Source organism: Eschrichtius robustus, chromosome 11 (assembly GCF_028021215.1).
Source record: "Eschrichtius robustus isolate mEscRob2 chromosome 11, mEscRob2.pri, whole genome shotgun sequence".
Classification (NCBI taxonomy): Eukaryota; Metazoa; Chordata; class Mammalia; order Artiodactyla; family Eschrichtiidae; genus Eschrichtius; species Eschrichtius robustus.
In genome coordinates this window covers 107793901-107812696 of record NC_090834.1, presented here as the reverse complement: position 1 = coordinate 107812696, position 18796 = coordinate 107793901, and the positions used below count along the sequence as shown (strand labels likewise).

General features: G+C 56.3%; 1 protein-coding gene across 1 annotated transcript; it reads right to left on the bottom strand.

Moving 5' to 3' along the window:
* Positions 1–1775: 1775 nt before the first annotated feature.
* Positions 1776–18012, bottom strand: SART1 (spliceosome associated factor 1, recruiter of U4/U6.U5 tri-snRNP). Its single transcript, XM_068555462.1, has 20 exons — positions 17631–18012; positions 15746–15803; positions 15314–15369; positions 14650–14776; positions 14427–14532; positions 14098–14175; positions 13874–13973; positions 13640–13782; positions 13340–13546; positions 12472–12596; positions 12259–12392; positions 11992–12125; positions 5245–5418; positions 4947–5057; positions 4534–4621; positions 3935–4025; positions 3710–3845; positions 3130–3219; positions 2907–3028; positions 1776–2804 (listed from the first exon to the last, which is right to left on the bottom strand). The coding sequence occupies exons 1-20, from the start codon at positions 17944–17946 to the stop codon at positions 2786–2788; spliced, it is 2415 nt and encodes an 804-aa protein (XP_068411563.1). The 5' UTR covers positions 17947–18012; the 3' UTR covers positions 1776–2785.
* Between the last annotated feature and the right edge of the window lie 784 nt (positions 18013–18796).

Here is an 18796-nt window from a genome sequence, read left to right as displayed (position 1 = left end):
AACCTCCTCATGTATGTGTGCATATCCTAACGGTTGTTTCTCTGGAGAACTTTGACTGATACACTCACAGAATCCCAGGGGGTCAGAGAACAAATCTCAGAAGGGTGCCTGAACTGGCAGGGCTTGCCTGGGCCTCCAGGATAAGAACTGGGGAGGCTTCTGAATCAGCCCTGGCGAGGGGGAGGGGAGAAGGCAGGGGACCCTGCTGGGCCTGGGAGGGGCAGCTTCCCGGTCCTGCGGGGAAACACAGAACTGGACCATGAGCTGACAGGAGCCACAGCCTGGGTATGGCTGCTGGGGCTTGAAGGGGTTCAGTGGACCTGGGCAGGGTGTGGGCACAGCTCAGAGGGAAAAGGACCACCTGAGTGAGGAGGGGACCCATCCTGCCCGTTTCACTTGCAGGCCACACCCACTTCGGATAATCAGCTTTTGGGCCGAGGTTCCCATCACCAGGCCCAGAAGAAAGGGCCTTCTTGGGGGCTGGCCAGGGAATGAAGTGGCACGGAGTGGCGAAGGGTCCTGGGAAGGCCTTTGTGCCTTGGTGAGGGTGCCACGTGGGCTGGTGGCAGAGAGGCAGATGTATGGGCTTCTGTAAATTAAAGCTGGGCTCTCTGAGCCCCTCTGAAGGCCTTGTGTCACGTGGAAGGGCATGGACTCCCTCCCATCCCCTTCACATCTGGTGGTGTCCTTGCTCGACGGCTGCTCACCCATCAGACCCTCACAGGCCCAGGCAGCCAGTCTGGCCCTGCTCCTTATCCTCAGGCCCAGCAGCCCTGACGCTCAGTAAACATTTGCTGAAGTAATGAAAGGATGAACGCTCTTAACTCTGCTTTACACCAGCCCTGGAAGTCTGAGATGAAACACGGACTCAGTGGTAATTCGCCCGAGGTCAGACAGCTTGTAAATGCAAAAGCAGTCCAGATGAGTTAGTGCCCCAGCGGGCTCGCCCCCAGGCCCTTGGCTAAGACCTCAGCGACCCTCACACCAGCCTGTGCCGAGGCATCACTGCCTGCAATTCCTGAAGGGGCAAGTGATGCTGGCAGGGCCCCACCTTCTCCCTGGGTTCTGCCTGCGCTGGGGGCTCAGGCCTCAAAAGATTTGGTGGCCCCCAGCCCCTCCCACCTCCAGGGAGCTGAACCGATGCCTTGCTGCTACCAAGCCCCCGGCAGGGGCAAGCACAGCCTGGGGAGGGGACTAGCGTGCATTAGGGCAGGGAAGGGCAAGCACGGGGCCTGGGGACCAGAGGCCACAGGATGTCTCAGAGAGGAAGCGGACGGCCAACCAGGGAGGCTTCCCGGAGAGGCCCCTGAGAGTCCCTGGAAGCCCCTCCTAGTCCCTGGTTCACTATTTACTGTCTCCTCAGTCACAGGGTCAGTGTTGGGAGGCATCCTGGGCCAAACCTGGTCAATTTGACCCTGGTCCACTGTTGCTTTAGGCCTTGGTCGTTTCTGGCTCTGATGACGGTGACAGCCTCCTAACAGGCTGCAGAGCGTACGGTGTGAGCTTCAACAAGAGCTCGGCCAGAGCTGGTGCTATGCCACCAGGGACACTGCCCGTGCCTAACACCGGACGTGCCTCAGAGGCTTCCGGGAGAAATGGACCGAGACTCCCCAAATCCCAGATCTGGGCTAGACATCCTACGGGGACCCTCCGTGAGGAAGCAGCCCAGATGAAAATTAAATCAGAATCAGACCTCAAAACGAGGAGATGAGCGCAAGGAAGCACGAGGGGCTGGTGCTTGGTGGGTCTGGCACGCAAGAACTGTCATCAAAGGCAACGTGTTAAGCAACTGTATTTTTGTCCCTTGCTTACATTTCTCTCACCCTAAGGTTATCCACTCTTTTGTTTCATTAAAAAAAAAAAATTCCGTGAAGCGTCTGGAATGCATCCAGGTGTACGTCGGGGTGGGCGCTGGTTTGGTCCGACTCCCATGGGAGCCAGCTGTCACCTTTCCCTTGATTCAGGCTCTTGCTCGTCCCTCAGAGTTCTTCCCTGCTTCACTGGACACGGCTCCCAGGAGGCGCTCCGAGGAACTCTCGGCCTCTCGCTCCACACACACCAAGGCGGTACAGGATCGCGGAGCAGCCTCGGGTAGCACCTCCGCCCTGCGCTGCCCCCAGTCCCTGCCCCACCCGTCCTGGCCGGGAGGGCAGTGCCACTTGTGGCTCCGGAGACTGGGAGAGACCAGGGTGACTGAGCCTCTAAAACACCTTCCACTTCTTACCCAAAAGCTAGCCTTGCACAGGATTAAGGCACGGCCTTCAACAGACGGCCTGGACCCGTGCAACCACACCAGGCGGCCAGGGGAGGGGGCGAGAAAATGAACCAGCTGGCTTCTCTTTAGCTGGCTGGGGACCAGGGTGGGCTGGAGAACCGCCTTAGAGGATCCAGGCTAGCTTTCTCCCTGCATCTCCGTTCAGTTATCTGTGTCACCTACGACCAGGTCTCACCTGGCAGAGGCCATCACTCTAAGCCACCTCTGAGGGGTCTCGCTCACCTTCGCATTGCAGGTGAATGAATGAGTTCATTTAATTGTCACAAGACATCCTATGAAGCAGAGGTGTCTTGATGGTACAAATGGCAGAATTAAAGCCCAGAGAGGTTCAGTGACTTGCCTGAAGTCACAAAGGTGGTGACGGAGCCTGAGGGCAGTGTCCCCGATGCTCCTCCACCTGCCCTCCTCCCAGGTCTAACCCTGGAATCTGCACCATGACCGGGGGGGAAAAATAAGGAGGGAACTTTATTTAATATTAAAGTCGGGAGGGGATCAGAAGGGAGGTCGGCTTCACTTGGTAATGGTGTTCCTGCGGAGAGAAGAGGGGCGTGAGGCTGCAGAGCGGCTGCGCACCTCCCCGACCCCACGCGTGCACCGCGAGGCCCTGTGCCCGCCCCGCCTCCCCACTCACGCGTTCATGCTCTTGCCACTGCCGCTGAGCACGATGTACGGTGTCTTCTGGGCCTTCTGCTTCTCCTGGAGCAACGCCACGGTGCCCAGGGGCGTGTCGCTGGAGCTCATCTTCTTCAGGAGCTGCGGGGGCAGGGCTGGTCAACACGGGTGGGAGCGGGCCTCGCACCTCAGCCGCCTGCCACGCGTCCCGAGGCCGCCCCCGCGACCCCGCGGGCACCCACCGCCTCCTCGTCCAGTTTCTTCATCCGCCGCTCCGTCTTCATCTTGCCCGAGCCCTTCCCGTGGAAGCGGTGGGACAGCTGCCGGAAAGCCTGCGACGGGGGGCAGCACCATGTTGGAGCCGCCCAAGCCGCAAGGGGCAGGGGAGGGGCAGCGGCTCACCCAACCCAGCGCTAGGCCCAGGGTGGGGCGGGGTGGCTGGGAGGGGATGGGAGAAGGCCAGCGGCCCCGGCACCTTCTGGGACCCCCAGCAGAGTGGGAGGGATGGACTTCGTCGGGGCACCGGGGCTGGGGCTGGAGCGAGGGGGCAGCACACCCAGGGAGCGTGTGGGGCAGAGCGCTGGCGGGTGGAAGACAAAGAAAAGGCGGGAGGGTCGGCCGCCCCGTGAGGGCCGCCGGCGGTGAGAGTGAGGGGTCAGGCCAGGGCGGGCCTCTGAGGGGGCAGGCGGGCAAAGGCACCCTCCCGCCAGGCCTGCGAGGGGGACCACCGTGCCTGCCAGAGACACAGACAACACCAGCCCCCCGGCCCAGACCCCGGGGCGCGGCTCTGCCTCGCGGCCCCGCCTCAGAGGCCCCACTCACCTCCTTGGGCGTGAGTTTCCGGCCCGTCTCGTCCACGTACTCGATCTTGACATCAGGCTTGTAGCCGTCCTTCTCCTTGAAGTCCTGGGTGAAGCCTCGGTACTCCTCCCGCCGGCTGTACTTGTCATCGATGGCCCTGCCCGAGACGGACGGGGATTCAGTGTGAGCCGCTGCCCCCCCGGCCCGGGCTCCAGGCAGCACGGCCCCAGCTGGCGCCCCACTCACATCTTGTCCTCGATGCAGTACACGGCTGACGGCAGGGACTTGTTGGGCGCCTTCACCCGGGCCACCTTCTGCACCGTTGTCTCCAGCAGCCCTGAGGACGGGGGTTATGAGACTCCAGGCTGCCCAGCACCCGCCAACAGCACGGGGCCACTGGGAGACCCTCAGAGCTATGCTGTGGGAGTGGATGGACATCAGGCCCATTGTGTAGACAGAGGAAACGGAGACAGGAGTCAGGTCCTTGTCAGGGGCCACTGGCCAAGTAAAAGGCAGGACTGGGATCCTAATGCCAAGGCCTCTGTGCCACAGCCTGGACTGCTTCAGCTCCCCACACTCCTCCCCAGAGGAGACACCGAGCCTCAAAGGATGCTTTGCAGGGGAATACGTGAGCACGGGCATTGAAAATGGGGTGATGCAGCACAGAAAGGCCAGCCGCTACTGTGACTGCCCCAGAACCAGGGTGCAGGGGAAGGAGTGGCTCACGGCATCACAACGAGGAAGAGGCAGCAGAGGGGACCAGGGAAGGCCGCGCCAGCACCTGCCTCGCCTGCCCTTCCCGCCACAGCACCCAGGCCCCAGCAAGGCTGCCCTGAGCCCCTTACCTTTGTTCTGACACAGGAGCAGGGCGGCTGCCAGCCCTCTATTCACGATGGGCTCCTCGTCCAGGATGGTGGTGGAGGAGGCGGAGAACTGGGGGTGGCACAGAATGATGGGGGTGGTAAGCGGGCCACACGGGCTCTTCTGACCCTCCAACCCAACAGTCACCCCCCAACTGGACTGTGGACCTTTCTATGCACCGGGCCCTGCACGACAAGACGTCTCATTTAATCCACAATAACCCCGTGAGGTTTATACACTCCATTTATGCGTGAGGAGACCAAGGCTCTGAGACGTGGAGGCCCCACAGCTAGGAAGGCACAGAGCTGAGTCTCCAGCCCAGCTCCTGACCCCAAGGCAGCGGGGTCTCCGCTCTTGTGTCCTCCCGGCCCCCAGCCCCGTTCCTCCCTGTCCTCACATCTTGCTGCTGCTTCTCCTCATCCAGGTTGACTGTGCTCCAGCCAATGTTCTCCTCCCCGTCGGATTCGGAGCCGCCATTGGCCGATCGCTCCTCGTCCCGTTCAAAGTCCTAGAGGACAGATCAGGCTCAGCCCAGGCGGCCCAGCCCTCAGCCGGCCCGTCCCACCTGCGCACCGGGGCTCATCACTGAGAACCGGCAGGGCTGACACCGCTGCCCACGCCGCTCCCCCCCCCCCGCCCCCCAAGAGCAGAGCAGGCCAGGGGAGCGCGTGGGCGGTGGGCTGCCGAGGACCCACCATGAGCTCTTCCTGCTCCTCCCGGTTGCCGGCCAGCCCGTAGGTGGGGATCTCCCCCAGAGTGCGGCAGAACTCGGACGTGGCGTTGAACACGATGGCCCCCTTGCGCTCCGGATCCTCTTCCTCCTCCCAGCCCCGCTGGCGAGACTCCAGCCTCCTGACGATCTCCACCACCTGAGGGAGGGAGTGGCTGTGGGCAAACCCGGAAGTTTCTGGAGTGGTGCCACAGAGACCCAGGAACCCAAGACCCTCCCTGGTGGCAGTATGACAAGCCATTCCCACTGCCCATGGCAGACCAGACCGGTCTCTACTCCTCCCTGACCCCCGGTCTGCTCTGCACTCCGCACCGATCTCACTGGCTCGCTTCTCTCCTCCAAAGTCGTCAATGGCTCCCCACTGCCCTTTGAAGTAATATCCAACATCCCACACGGCCCTTCATGACCGGGCCTGTGCCGACCCTTCTCCAGAGCCCCTCAGCTCACTCCTGCAGCCTCACACGCACGCCTTCCTCCAGGGCCTGGAGCACAGCGCCAGGGCCTCTCCCGCCACGCCTCCGCCACCCACTCTTCACCTGAGAAACTCCAGTTTTAAACTGAACTCGGCGTAAACATCCCTCCTCCCGGAACCCCGTCCCTGAGGCTGCAGGCTAGATGCTCTGTGGACCTTCCACCTGCTTCTGGCACAGAATCCACCACCCACCCACCCTGCCTGCCCTCCCATCACAGCAGACGCCCGGCCCTGCTCCCACCTCAGGCCACCCTGCCTGGCACGGCTCCGAGGGCCCTCAGAACTCTGCTCCTGACACCACCCCCCTCTGACTGCACTCACTGTCCCCTCTATCGTGTCATTCCCACAAGCACACAGGGATGACCTAGGATCTCCCCTCTTTTATTTTTGGCTGTGCGGCATGTGGGATCTTAGTTCCCCGACCAGGGATCGAACCCACGCCCCCCGCAGTGGAAGCGCGGAGTCTTAAGCACTGGACCGCCAGGGAAGTCCCTCTCCCCTCTTTTAAAAACTCCTCCTTGGACTTCCCTGGTGGCGCAGTGGTTAAGAATCCGCCTGCTAATGCAGGGGACACGGGTTCGAACCCTGGTCTGGGAAGATCCCACATGCCGCGGGGCAACTTAAGGCCGTGTGCCACAACTACTGAGCCTGCACTCTAGAGCCCACGAGCCACAACTACTGAGCCTGTGCACCTAGAGCCCGTGCTCCGCAACAAGAGAAGCCCCCGCTCACCACAAACAGAGAAAGCCCGCGCGCAGCAACAAAAACCCAACACAGCCAAAAATAAATTAAAAAAAAAAAACTCCTCCTTCAATACCGCAGCCCTCCTGCTCTGCCCCCTGACAGCAAACTCCTCCGAGAAGTTTCTAGCCTCCATGTCCACTTTTGCAACCCTTTTCCTTCCATTTTATTATGCTACATTTTTAAATGAATGCCATCCTACACATAAAAGGGTTATTTATAACACATGCATATTTTTAAAAATAACCACCACCAAACAAACGCCCATGTCCCCATCACCTGGCTGAGAAACATTATTAACCCCAAGTGTCTCTTCCCCACATATCTGTGGTCATGATTCACTGGCTTTCCTTTATAGTTTTACCACATAAAGACCTATCCACGAACAGTCTGTTATTTTGTTGTGCATTTTTCAAACATTATGTAATCTGAATCGTACTGTATGATTCTACTATGACTTGTTTATATATATATACATATATATATATATATATATATATATATATGTATATATGTATTTTTTAAGGTTAATCTTGACACGAGCGGCTACAGTTCATTAGCTTTTAACTACAGAATCATATTCCGTGACGTGATCATACCTCAATTTAGTTATCTAGTGCACCAAGGATGTTCTTTTTCTGTTACCACGAGTAACGCAGCCGAAGCAATCTGACGCAAGCATTTCTCTGGGGCACACGTGAGAGTGCGGACCGCTGAGCCGCACGGAACACACTCACTTTCATTCTGCAAGGTTCGTCAGTGTCTTCCCACTGATTAGACTCGTTTACACGTCCATGAAAAGTGTGGCTAAGAATTCTGGCTGCTCCACATCCTCACTGACACTTGATGTTGTCAGACTGACATTTTTGCCAAATGATGCGGGTGTGACACAGTCTGTCATTGTTTCAGCTCACCTTTCCTTGATCACTACTGAGGTTGGGCCTCACGGGGTATTTTAGTGGCCATTTATCCTTCTAATTCTCTGAATGCCATTCTGCATATGGACAAATATCTTCTCCTTTTGGCCTGTCTTCTTACATTCTTTATGATGTCGTTTTTCTTCTTTCCTGGCCACGTGTCGAGGCATACGGGATCTTAGTTCCCCGACCAGGGATGGAACCCATGCCCCTTGCAGTGGAAGCGCGGAGTCTTAACCACTGGACGCCAGGGAATTCTCCTTCATAATGTATTTTAAATAAAACTAAGTTTTAAAATTAAAATTAAGGGGCCTCCTTGGTGGCACAGTGGTTAAGAATCCACCTGCCAATGCAGGGGACATGGGTTCGAGCCCTGATCCGGGAAGATCCCACATGCCACGGAGCAACTAAGCCCGTGCGCCACAACTACTGAGCCTGTGCTCTAGAGCCCACGAGCCACAACTACTGAGCCCGTGTGCCCCAACTACTGAAGCCCGCACGCCTAGAGCCTGTGCTCCGCAACAAGAGAAGCCACCACAATGAGAAGCCCGTGCACCACAACAAAGAGTAGCCACTGCTCACCACAACTAGGAAAAGCCCATGTACAGCAACAAGGACCCAATGCAGCCAAAAATAAATAAATTTAAAAAAAAAATTAAAAAATTTAATTTCTAAGTAAAATGTTTGTTTTCTTCTTCATGGTTTATGCTTTACATTTATATCGTAAGAAATCTTTCTCTTGAAATAATCCAGTCACATAAAAACAAATACTCTATGATTCTACTTATAGGAGGTCCCTAGAGGAGTCAAGGTCATAGAGACAGACAGTGGAATGGTGGTTGCCAGAAGCTGGGGGGAGGGGAGAATGGGGAGTTAGTGTTTAACGGGGACAGAGTTTCAGTTTTACAAGGTGAAAGGAGTTATGGGGATGGATGGCGGTGACGGCTGCACACAAGGTGAATATACTTAATACCACAGACCATACACCTGAAGATGGGTAAGATGGTAAATCTTATGTGTATTTTAACACAATAAAAAAAAGAAAAAAAAATCTCTACCACGAAGTCATAAATGTAATTTTTTTACTTTGGCCTCAAATATTAAGTTTTTACTTTTTTTTTTTTTTAATTTATTTTATTTATTTATGGCTGTATTGGGTCTTCGTTTCTGTGTGAGGGCTTTCTCTAGTTGTGGCAAGCGGGGGCCACTCTTCATCGCGGTGCGCGGGCCTCTCACTATCGCGGCCTCTCTTGTTGCGGAGCACAGGCTCCAGACGCGCAGGCTCAGTAGTTGTGGCTCACGGGCCTAGTTGCTCCGCGGCATGTGGGATCTTCCCAGACCAGGGCTCGAACCCGTGTCCCCTGCACTGGCAGGCAGACTCTCAACCACTGCGCCACCAGGGAAGCCCAAGTTTTTACTTTTAAGTTCTTAATCTAAGTGAATTTGCATAAGGTGTGAAGTACAAACCCAATTTCACATTTTTCCAAATAGGTAACTGATTGTCCCACCACCACTTATTGAGCTGAGCACCTTTCACACTGGGACACCACGTGTCCTAGCTCAGTAGTCTGTTTCTGGGTCCCTGTATTCAATCTCAGCCCTATTAGTCCACACTTATGCCAATATCATGCTGCTTCAATTACAACTTTCTAAAAAGACTTGATATCTGTTACAGCAAATCCCACCACGTTATTATTCCAAAGCGTCTTGGCTATTTCGGTCCCTTTGATCTTCTGTGTAAATTTTAGAATCACCTTGCCAGCTTCCACAAAAATCTCTATTGGGATTTCTGTTGGAACAGCATTTAATCTATAAATTAATTCGAGGAGACAGACATCTTTACAATATTAGTGGTATCCATTAACATGGTTGTTATGGACTGAAATGTGTCCCCCCAAAATTTGTATGTTGAAGCCCTCATCTCCAGTGTGGCTGTATTTGGAGACAGGGCCTTTAAGGAGATAATAAAGGTCAAATGAGGTCATAAGGGTAGGCCCTAATCCAATAGGCTAGTGTCCTTATAAGAAGGAAAGATGTCAGGAAGTAACACACAAAGGCCACGTGAGGACACAGTGAGAAGATGGCCATCTGCAAGGCAAGGAGAGAGGCCTGAAGAGATAGCAAACCTGCCAACACCTTGATCTTGGACTTCCAGCCTCCAGAAGTGTTAGAATAAATTGCTGTTCTTTAAGTCACCCGGCCTGTAGCGTTCTGTTATGGTAGCCCTCGGTAACTAAAACAACACGTCGTTTAATTCTTTTCGAAAATGGACTATAATCTTCCCCATATAGATCTTACTAATCATTCATTCCTTTTTATTTTGTTGCTATGCTGATTACTCCTTTCCCACATTGCCTTCTCTTGCTTATCCACATTACTTCACCACCTATGTTGCTTTCATAAATGGTGTCTTTTTTAAAATTACATTTTCTACCTATTGCTGGTGTACAGAAACATAATCAACTTTCATCTATTAATCTTGTGTCCAGCAACCTTGTTAAAGCCTGCATGATCTGGTCCCCATTTCCCACCACCCCACAGAGCTGACCTTAAGACGGGAGCATCAGTGACCTCCGTGCTGCCCGATCCCAAGGTCAGTTCTCGTCCTCCTGATATCCAAACTCTCCGGAGCATGCGCCACAGCTGCTCACACCCTTCCACTCCAGACCTTTCTTCACATGGCTTCCAGGACGGCACCCTCTCCTCTTTACCCTCCTCGCTTGGAGCCCTACGTCTCTTCCTTATCTATACTCACTCTCCTGGTGATTCCATCCAGTCCTCTGGTTTTAAATCCCAGCTACACAGACTTCCATGCTTATATCTCTCATCTCAGCCTCTCCCCTGAAGTTCAAAGTCATACATCCAACTGCCTATTCAATATCAATCACCTCCAATAAGGAGGCACCTCAAAGCTAACTAAACCAAAAGGAAACACTTGCTTTTCTCCCCCACACCTGTCCCTCCCCTAGTCTTCCCCATCTCAGTAAATGGCCCAGCCAGTAGAAAACCCAATCGTGATTAATCCCACTGGGCCACATAACCTTTACAATCCTTTCAGCCGTAGACTCTGGGACACTCGCACATAATTTTTAAATACTAACGCTATTCCGCATTAACTATGAGAGAGAAAAACTTCCCTCAACTCGCGCCCCCTTCAGCTATTGCCCCATTTCCCCGTCCTCTATTAGAGTGGGGTTGGGCAAACTGGGGCCCACCGCCTGTCCTCGTAAAGCAAGCTGTATTTGCGTGCAGCCATGCCCACTGGCTACACTGGCAGAGCAGGCAGAGCACCTGAGCAGCTGCTGCTGAGATCTAAGCCTCAGACGTTTACTCTCTGGCCCTTTAACAAAAAGCGCTCACACTCCTGTGCTGAGGAATCATCCCAAGCTGCTGCCCTAACCTCCTTGAGTCCCATCTCTCCTCAATCTTCTAGAAGCTACTGTCTCTGCCAGGGCACTGTCTCCTCTGGTGCCAAATCTGACCTGCCCCTCAGCAGTGTCAGATGACGCCGCCCTCCCTCTCCTCGAAACCCCTCCTTGGCGTCAGGGAGGCCTCACTCTTGTGGCTCCCTTCCTATGCTACCCCACACGGTAGGCACCCCAGGTTTGCTGCTGCAGCCTCTGTCTCCAGCCCCACTTTCTCCCTCGGTGGGAGGTGCAGGGTTACAAGTGTGGGCTCTGGAGTCAAGCTGTGCAAATCCCGGCTCGGCCACTTACCAGTCATGTAACCTTGGGCAACTTGCCTAACACCTCTGTGCCTCAGTTTCCTCATCTATAAAATGGAGATAACAGAACCTTCCTCATAGGGTGTTGCTGTGAGAATTAAATGAAGTAGCACATAAAGCACTTAAGCAGTGCCCGGCACGTGTCAATGCCCCATGAGGGTCAGTGATGACCACGGCCTCAAGGCCCCGCTGACCTGTCCGCCTCAGCTCACACCACCAGCCCTTCACTCTGCTCCTGGTCCTGGAGGACCTGGTCCTCCAACATTCTAAGGTCATCTCTCCAAAGGACATCTGCTGTCCCCAAGGCCTGAACGTCTGTCTACGCTACCTCCACACTGAATCTGTGCAAGATCGGCTCTTTTGTGTCATTTCAGTCTCAGCTCAAGTGTCACCCCTTGAAAGGTCTTCCTTGAACACCCGAACCAAGAGACCACCCCTCCGGTGACTCCTGTCTCGTCTGCTCAGCTCTAGTCACTATCAGAAATTACTGTTTGCTCGTGTTCACAAGTTCACCGCCACTTCTGCCTTCGTGAAAGGCATAGGGGCCCTTGGCTCTCCTGTTCTCCAATGACTCCCCAGCCCTGGGACAATGCCTCACGCACGGTAAGGCATGCAATACACACTCCAGAGGGAAAGAAAGGAGGGAAAGATCCAACCACTAAAGCATCCCCTAAGGAAAACGCTGCAGAAACCTAGAAATCTACCAATAACACCATAGGAAACAAAAAAGAGGATGCAAATTGAAATGCGGGTGCTGCCTATGATGGCGCGGGAGCACGTGCTCCTAAGGACAGGCCACTACAGACACACCTGTCACCGAAGGGCCAGCGCCCGCCCACGCCTCAGGAGCCCCCCTACCTTCTCACCGCTGTCCTGCAGCTGCTGTAGCTGCCGCAGGCGGCGCCCCTTCTCCAGCTGCTTCTGCAGCTCCAGCTCCGCCTCATCCTCCTCCAGCACCTCGGGTGACTCAGACCATGGTGCTCTGCCCTCCTCTGGTGGAAACATGGGAGACGCCGGCTCAGATCACTTCCAGGGGCCCTGGGCTCCTGTCCCTGCTTTTCCGCCCCTGCCCCCAACTCCCCCTCTGCCCTCCTACCCCCCGAAACGGTCTGGCTGGGCCCTCACCCTCATCGCTGATGTCCATGTTCTCCACGCGGGTGTCATCTGACTGCAAGGGCTGAGACACAGGCTCCTTCTCCCCCTCTTCCTGGGCCTCCTCGTCTGCCTGGGGCACTCGGCGCCGACCCCGGCCCCGCAGTCTGTGAGGAGAGGCCTCTGCATGAGCCCTGGCCCCGGGGCTGGCTCAGCGCCAACACCAACCCCTGCCCCCATGCCCACCTGGAACCGAAGTCCTCATCTTGAGTCTGGTCCCCAAGGGGCAGCAGGTCATCAGCCTGTATTACCACCTCCTTCTCCTTCCTGCGGATCTTCTTCATCCTCCGCTTGGTCTTTTTAAAGGTCACCTGAAGGGGAGAGAGGAAAAGAGAAACATGAAGGCCGGGGTGGTGGTGGGGGGAAGGCAGGCAGCACAAGCCCACGAGAGCGAACGCCGCCTTCACGTTACTCTGCGCCGGCTGTGGTCCTACGCAGTTCACGTACGTAGGCAAGGCATGAGGTGTGGGCGATTATCCTCCCGCCTGTGAGATGAGGAAAACCGAGGTTCAGAAAGATTATGTATCTTGTCCAAAGCTCCTAACCAGGAGAGCCGGGATTGTGAATCCCGGGAGTCTGGCTCCAGAGTCTTGCTCATAACCACAGAGCCAAGCAACCTACTGAGCCAGTGGTCTACCTGCGAATTCACACAGCCATCCCAAAGGCGACAGCCACGTGCAGCTGTAAAATGACCACTTACCAGATCACCACCAATCCTTGTATCAGCCCCCAAGAGCTGGCTCCCGCCATCCCCATTTCAGACGGGGCGCCTGGTACTCACGTCACTCACCCCAGGCACAGGCTGGCTAAGCGGCAGGGTCTGAACACCAACAGGGCCGCCTGGCTCACAGTCCTTGTTCTGTCTACACCAACTGCCTGCCCACAGCTCTTCCTCGGGGCTACCAATTACTGCGCATCCACAGGGACCAAGCACCATGCGATCACCTGATCCCCCTCCTTAGCTCATTCTGGCAGCCTGTGACCTCCGAGGGGAGGGAGGGGAGGGAGGGTCACCACTCTAGTCATAAGTGAGGGTGGAGGCCTCGGGGCTCACCATCTCCTCGGGTGTGAGGTACTCGGAGGCGAGCCGGGGCCCGGCTGTGCTCAGGGACTGAGCCTGCAGCCGCAGCTTGGCCCGGATCTCTTCCAGCTCCCGTTCCCGGAGGCCATCGGCCACGCCGCCCTGCTCCAGACGGAAGGACTGCAGCCGCTCGCCCTCGAGCTCCTCATCGTACTTGGACAGGACAGAGCGGGGTTTTTGCTGCAAGACAAGAAGTACAGGTTAGGACCCAACCCGGCTCCTGAAAAGCCACAGAGCCACCGTCTCGGCCCGGAGCCCACGCTGCCGGCCTGCCTGTGCCAAGTCATCCACGCTCTCGTCCTCTGCGTACGGCAGATAGTCAGGCTTCTTCTTGCGCAGCTCCACGTTCTTCTCTGCCCGCTCCTTATCCAGCAGGTTCACGTTCACCAGCACATCCTCCTCCTCCTGCAGGACTCCTGGAGCCGGGGTGGAAGCAGTGGCCGGTCACGCTCGCCCTCAACTCAGCAGTGCCTGTGGCCCCAGCCAGAGCACCCCAGGTCAACCCACCTTTGTCCTTGAGGGTGAGGACGACAGTCTCCCCCTCTTGGAAGGAGTCAATGGCATGCTCCACAGTGAGGCCCTGCAGGTCCCGGGCACTGTACAGGTCCTAGAAGGGAGGCAGAAGGTCCAGCCGGGTCAGGAGCCCAACCCACCAAGCACTGGGATCCCACCACCCCACCACCACCCCCAGGCTCAACCCCACCGCCACCCCCCAGCTGCTGCAACTTCACCTGCCGCCTCTGCCCGAACTCCTCCTCCACCAGGGTGCTGACACCAAACTCTTGGTCCATCTCCTCCAGCAGCTTGGCCTATGGGACAGGGAGGGGGGTGATCTATGACCTCAGGCTGTTCAGGATCAGCAGAAGATACAGGGCCTTACTAAACGTGAGGGCAAAAAGCACAGGACTTGCAGGCAAGCTGCTGAAAATCCAGCGCAGGCGCTGCCGACCACTCCTACTGCTCTGAGCCCAGTCTCCCCTCCCCAGGGTCCATGTCCTGCCTCAGCAGCCGGTCAGGCCACCAGAGGCACTGAACGACGCCCCAGCTCCCAGCACCTCACCCTCCTCTCTGCCAAGTCCTTCTCCTTCTGAAGCTGCCGGGTCCTCTCGATCCAGGCTGCAGTGTCGTCCAGCCAGGGGTCGTCCTCCCCCAGGGCCTTTATTTTCCTGAAGAGGGAAGACAGTGATGCTCTGGGAGCCAGCTCCTGCTCCCCCCACCCCGACTCCAGAGCTCCTTGGTGCCTCCTCGGGCCCGCCCCCTGCCTACCCGGCTGGGACCCTCACCCCAGCTTTTGGTTCAGGAGGCGCTTTTCTTTGGCAGCCGCCAGCTTCTCTCGTAGCTCTTCTCGCTGTCGCAAGGCCATGGGATTGATGACATCGGCGGTCACGGGCTCCTCCTTGGTGCCCGCCTCTGGAAGGGAGGCCCAGGCGTGAGGCTATGCCTGCCCAAGGCTGGTGGGGAGAGGAGGGAGCCACTCATGCTGCCCCCGTCCAGCTCAGGGGGCCAGAGGGGCCAGGGGTGGGGGAAGAATCCGTGCCTCCCTACTCCCACGCGACCCCACCCTCCCGTGTCTCCCCACAGCTAAACGAGACCCTCCATGCCTTCCAGAGCCCCTCTGATCATACTTCAAAAACAAAACAAAATGAAAAAACCAGCACCTGAACAGCCCAGATCCGTTTGCAGGAACTGTGCACATCCCTCGGCCCATCTAATGCTACTTCACAGCCAGACTGAGAATACGACGCCAACCGCTCAAACTACAAGCAGCAGCTGAGTCCCAGATCCGCATCACAACAGCAAGGAGGGCCCCGCGCCCACTGCCAGCACACACACGGGACCGCTGAATGGTGCTGAACCTGTGCCCACTTTCTTCAAAGACCCCTTCAGATGGCCTCTGTCCTTGGCCCCAAATGCCCTCCCTTCCCCCACCCTCAGCCCCCCACTCACCCTTCTTGACGGCATTGACCTCCAAGGGTTTCAGCCCCAACTTTGCCCGGAGTTTACTGAGGGCAAGAGATACAAGTGTTAGGAGCTGTCAAAGAAAGAGCAGCACCGCATGCATTTCTGGACAGACGGGGTGAAAACACGAGGGGACTGAGTGGTCCTAAGGGTCCCAAACCGAGGGCCTGACCCAGCACTGGGAAGAGCACTGGCCTCCCAATCAGGCGGAAGACCTGGCCTGCCTCTAACCAGTGAAATGCCATCCTTCCTCTTGGGTCTTGAGTGCCCACTTCTGTAACTCAAATGGTTGGCTAAGATGATTTATGTGGCAACTTCCAACTTCAATCAGAACGTGTTACTGTGCGAAAGCCACCCGAAACAGCTGCCCCTGAAACTGCTTGTAAGAAAACAGGGAAACATAAAGGAGACAGTACTTACTTGGTCTCCTCGATGCTGAGTGACGACGCATCGCCTGAGCTTGCTTTGGAGCTGGCAGCTGCAACAAGAAGCAGCAAGGCTCAGGAGCTGAACACAGGGCCTGCAGCCACAGCCTTGGCTCCAGCTGCAGGGCCGAAGATGGGGGGCCCTCACCAGCACCTGGGCCTGCTTCCTCCTCCCCAGGAGCTCCTTCTACTTGAGTCCCAGGCTCTGAGAATGCCACCTCTCCACACGCCTTCCTTTCCTGATCCAAAAGGTTCAGCTTTCTACGTCCTTCACTTTGCCGCCTCTTCACTTTTGTACATTCTGTATTTTCAACCTGTACTGCCCTCTCTGGCCTCACCCTGATGAACAAAATCCTATCCGAATGCAACAATGAAATGCCACTTCCTTCGTGGAGTCCTGTTCAACTATTGATCAGCATGAACTGCTCTCCCCTGCACTGCATAGCACGGTCAGTCATTTCTGGGTCTGCTTCTCCTCACAGGGCAGGAACCACCTTGGCAGCATAACTGTGTCCTCTGTGTAATTCGTGCAATCAAGAAACACACTTATTGGTGCCTGTTCTATGATGATATCGGGGTCACAGAGATAAAGGGGCATTTCAGACCTCCTTCACTCACCTCACAAACAGCAAATAACTTCACCAAACACCAGAGACAGCAGCCAGACTCCATCAGGTGGAGCTGCCCCAACCAGCTGCCACCACGTGCTCATCCTTCCGGCAGGCCCACCTCACAACCTACCTCTTTTCCTCTTTCCCTTTTATCCCACCTGGACCCTGAATCCCAACCCTTCCAGGCTCTCTCCAAGGTCACCAGCCTCCTTAATTCGAAATCCCATGGATTCTTTTCAGCTCTGGTTTTCGCCTGGTCTCCTGTGGTGTGTGACATCGTTGATCACTCCCACAGATCCCATGACACAAGATTCTACGGTTTTCCTGCTTTGGGGGATAGCCTATCTCCTTTTTCTAGCCTCCTGCTCTGCCCACTACTAAAACATTGGCATTTCTCAGGTTCTACTCCCAACCCTGGCTTCTCACTCCTCAGTCTCTCAGGGGACTTCATTTGCCACCTAAACTCTCATGATTCCCAAATTGCTCTATCTGGCCCAAACGCTGGGTTGCTCTATGCACATCAAATGCAACACTCTCCAAAAGTGAATTCGCTGTCTCCCTCCAAAAATCTGCTTCCCTTCCAAACTCCTCAAGTTCAGTCGACAGCACTCCCACCCACCTAACCGCTCAGGCCACGATTCAAGGAGCATCCTCGATTCCTTCTTCTCCTGCCTGACCTCTTCCAAGTGCTAAGCTCTGTCACATCGTCCTCCGAAACACCTTTCCAATCTCCTCTCCATCCCACTGCTGCTGCCTTGGTGCAGGCCACCATCAGCCTTCACCTCACCTCCAATCTTCACTGCCCTTGACCCAGTTCTCAACACAATGATCTTTGCCAAATATGAATATGATCAACTCACTCCTCAGCTCAAATTCATGGCTCCCTACTACTCTCAAGACAAAGTTCAAATTTCTTAACAGGGCCTATCTCACAGCCTCGTGTCTCTGCTGTGAACTCTACACAACTTGCGCAATACCAGGTTTCTTCTTGTCTCTGCACGTGCTGGCAACACTTCATTCACTCATTCAACACACTCAGGGAGGGCCTGAGATATGCCAATTGAGGAAAACAGAAAATTTCTATCCTCACGGAGTTTAGCAGAGAAGGACAACCTTTAATCGCCAATAACCATAGGAAGACCCTTTAAAGTACTGACGAAGAGAGCCTGGCGATGCCTCGGCCTGGTGTGCTCGGCCTCCATACCCAGAGCCCACCCCTCCCCCGACAACCCCCGTCGCCCCGCCCCCTGCACAGGCCCCGCCCCTCACCGGCCTCGTAGCCGTCCTCCCGCTTCTCCCGCTTCACCCGTCGCTCGGAGGGCTCTGTCTGGCTGCGCTCCCGCCCGTGCGCGCCGCTGCGGGCCTCAGCTTCGGCCCCGCGCCGCCCGCTCCCGCGCTCGCTCCCACGCTCTCGGCTTCGCTTCCGTCGTTCGCCGCCGCTGCTGCCGCCGCCGCCGCTACTCCGGTGCTTGTGTTTTTTGTGCTCCCGGTGCCGAGGCGGCTGCTCGGCGGCGCCCCCGGTGCCGGCCGCTGCCGTGGTCCCGGCCGCCTCCTTCTCCCCACGGTGCTTCTTTGACGACCCCATGGTGGTGTGTCCACCCCAAGCCCGGCTGCCGCCGAGCCCCGACAACGCAAAATGGGAACACTTCCGGGTCGCCCGACAGCCGGTGTCGTATTGCCGGAAACCAAGAGCGGCTACTTCCGTCGCTTGCCTCGGAACCTGCCCCAAAGGCTCATGGGAAAGCCGGCATCGGAGCCCGACTGCACAGTCGCGGCAGCCTCGGGCCGTGGGGCAGTCTTTGAGCAGGTCGCTCAAATGCGCGTGCGCGCCTCAAGGTGCTGTGCGACCCGTCCTGGGGAAGACGGCATCACAGAACTTTAATGATCTAGGGGCCGTCTAAGCCAGCATCGGCGACGCAGAAAAGCCCCTCCCCCGCTTCCCTCCGCTTGCACACCCTCAGTCACGGGACAATCACTGCCTCACGGACTTTCCGTCGGCAGCGCCCACCGCTCCAGTAGGCGTCCTCCTAGTGAACTCCCTGGGGTCGTGGCTCCATCAGGTGTTGAACGACGAGCGTGTTCTCCTCCTGAGACCCCCCAGCTCCACAGTCCAGCCTCCTCCCAACCCCTACAACTAGTATTGTCTGCACACTCTGCCTTCCCCCGTTCCTTGGATTGGGTTTTTTAACTTGCGCCCTGTGACTGCTACCGAGGGCAAGATGAGCTTCTGCGTGTCTGAGTCCCCTGAAATTGAATGTAAAATTTGGCACGTCCGTGTGTTTGAGCTTTTTTTCTTTTTCCCCTTGAGGAGAGGGGCTCTAACCTGAAGTTACTTAAGTGTATAAGCTCAGACCACACAATCCCTCCTGACACCTCCGCCTCACAGTTGCCCGTTCTGGCGGCCCGTCTGTTACGGTGTGATCGTGCGCCCCTTT

Bases quoted from the DNA above. Each gene is read 5' to 3' on its own strand.
- SART1 (XM_068555462.1), bottom strand. From the start codon at position 17,946: ATGGGGTCGTCAAAGAAGCACCGTGGGGAGAAGGAGGCGGCCGGGACC. The intron at 15,370-15,745 runs GTAAGTACTGTC...TCTTGCCCTCAG, and splicing joins CTCAGCATCGAGGAGACCAA to TAAACTCCGGGCAAAGTTGG. The intron at 4,026-4,533 runs GTAAGGGGCTCA...CCCCGTCCTCAG, and splicing joins GCTCCTGTGTCAGAACAAAG to GGCTGCTGGAGACAACGGTG.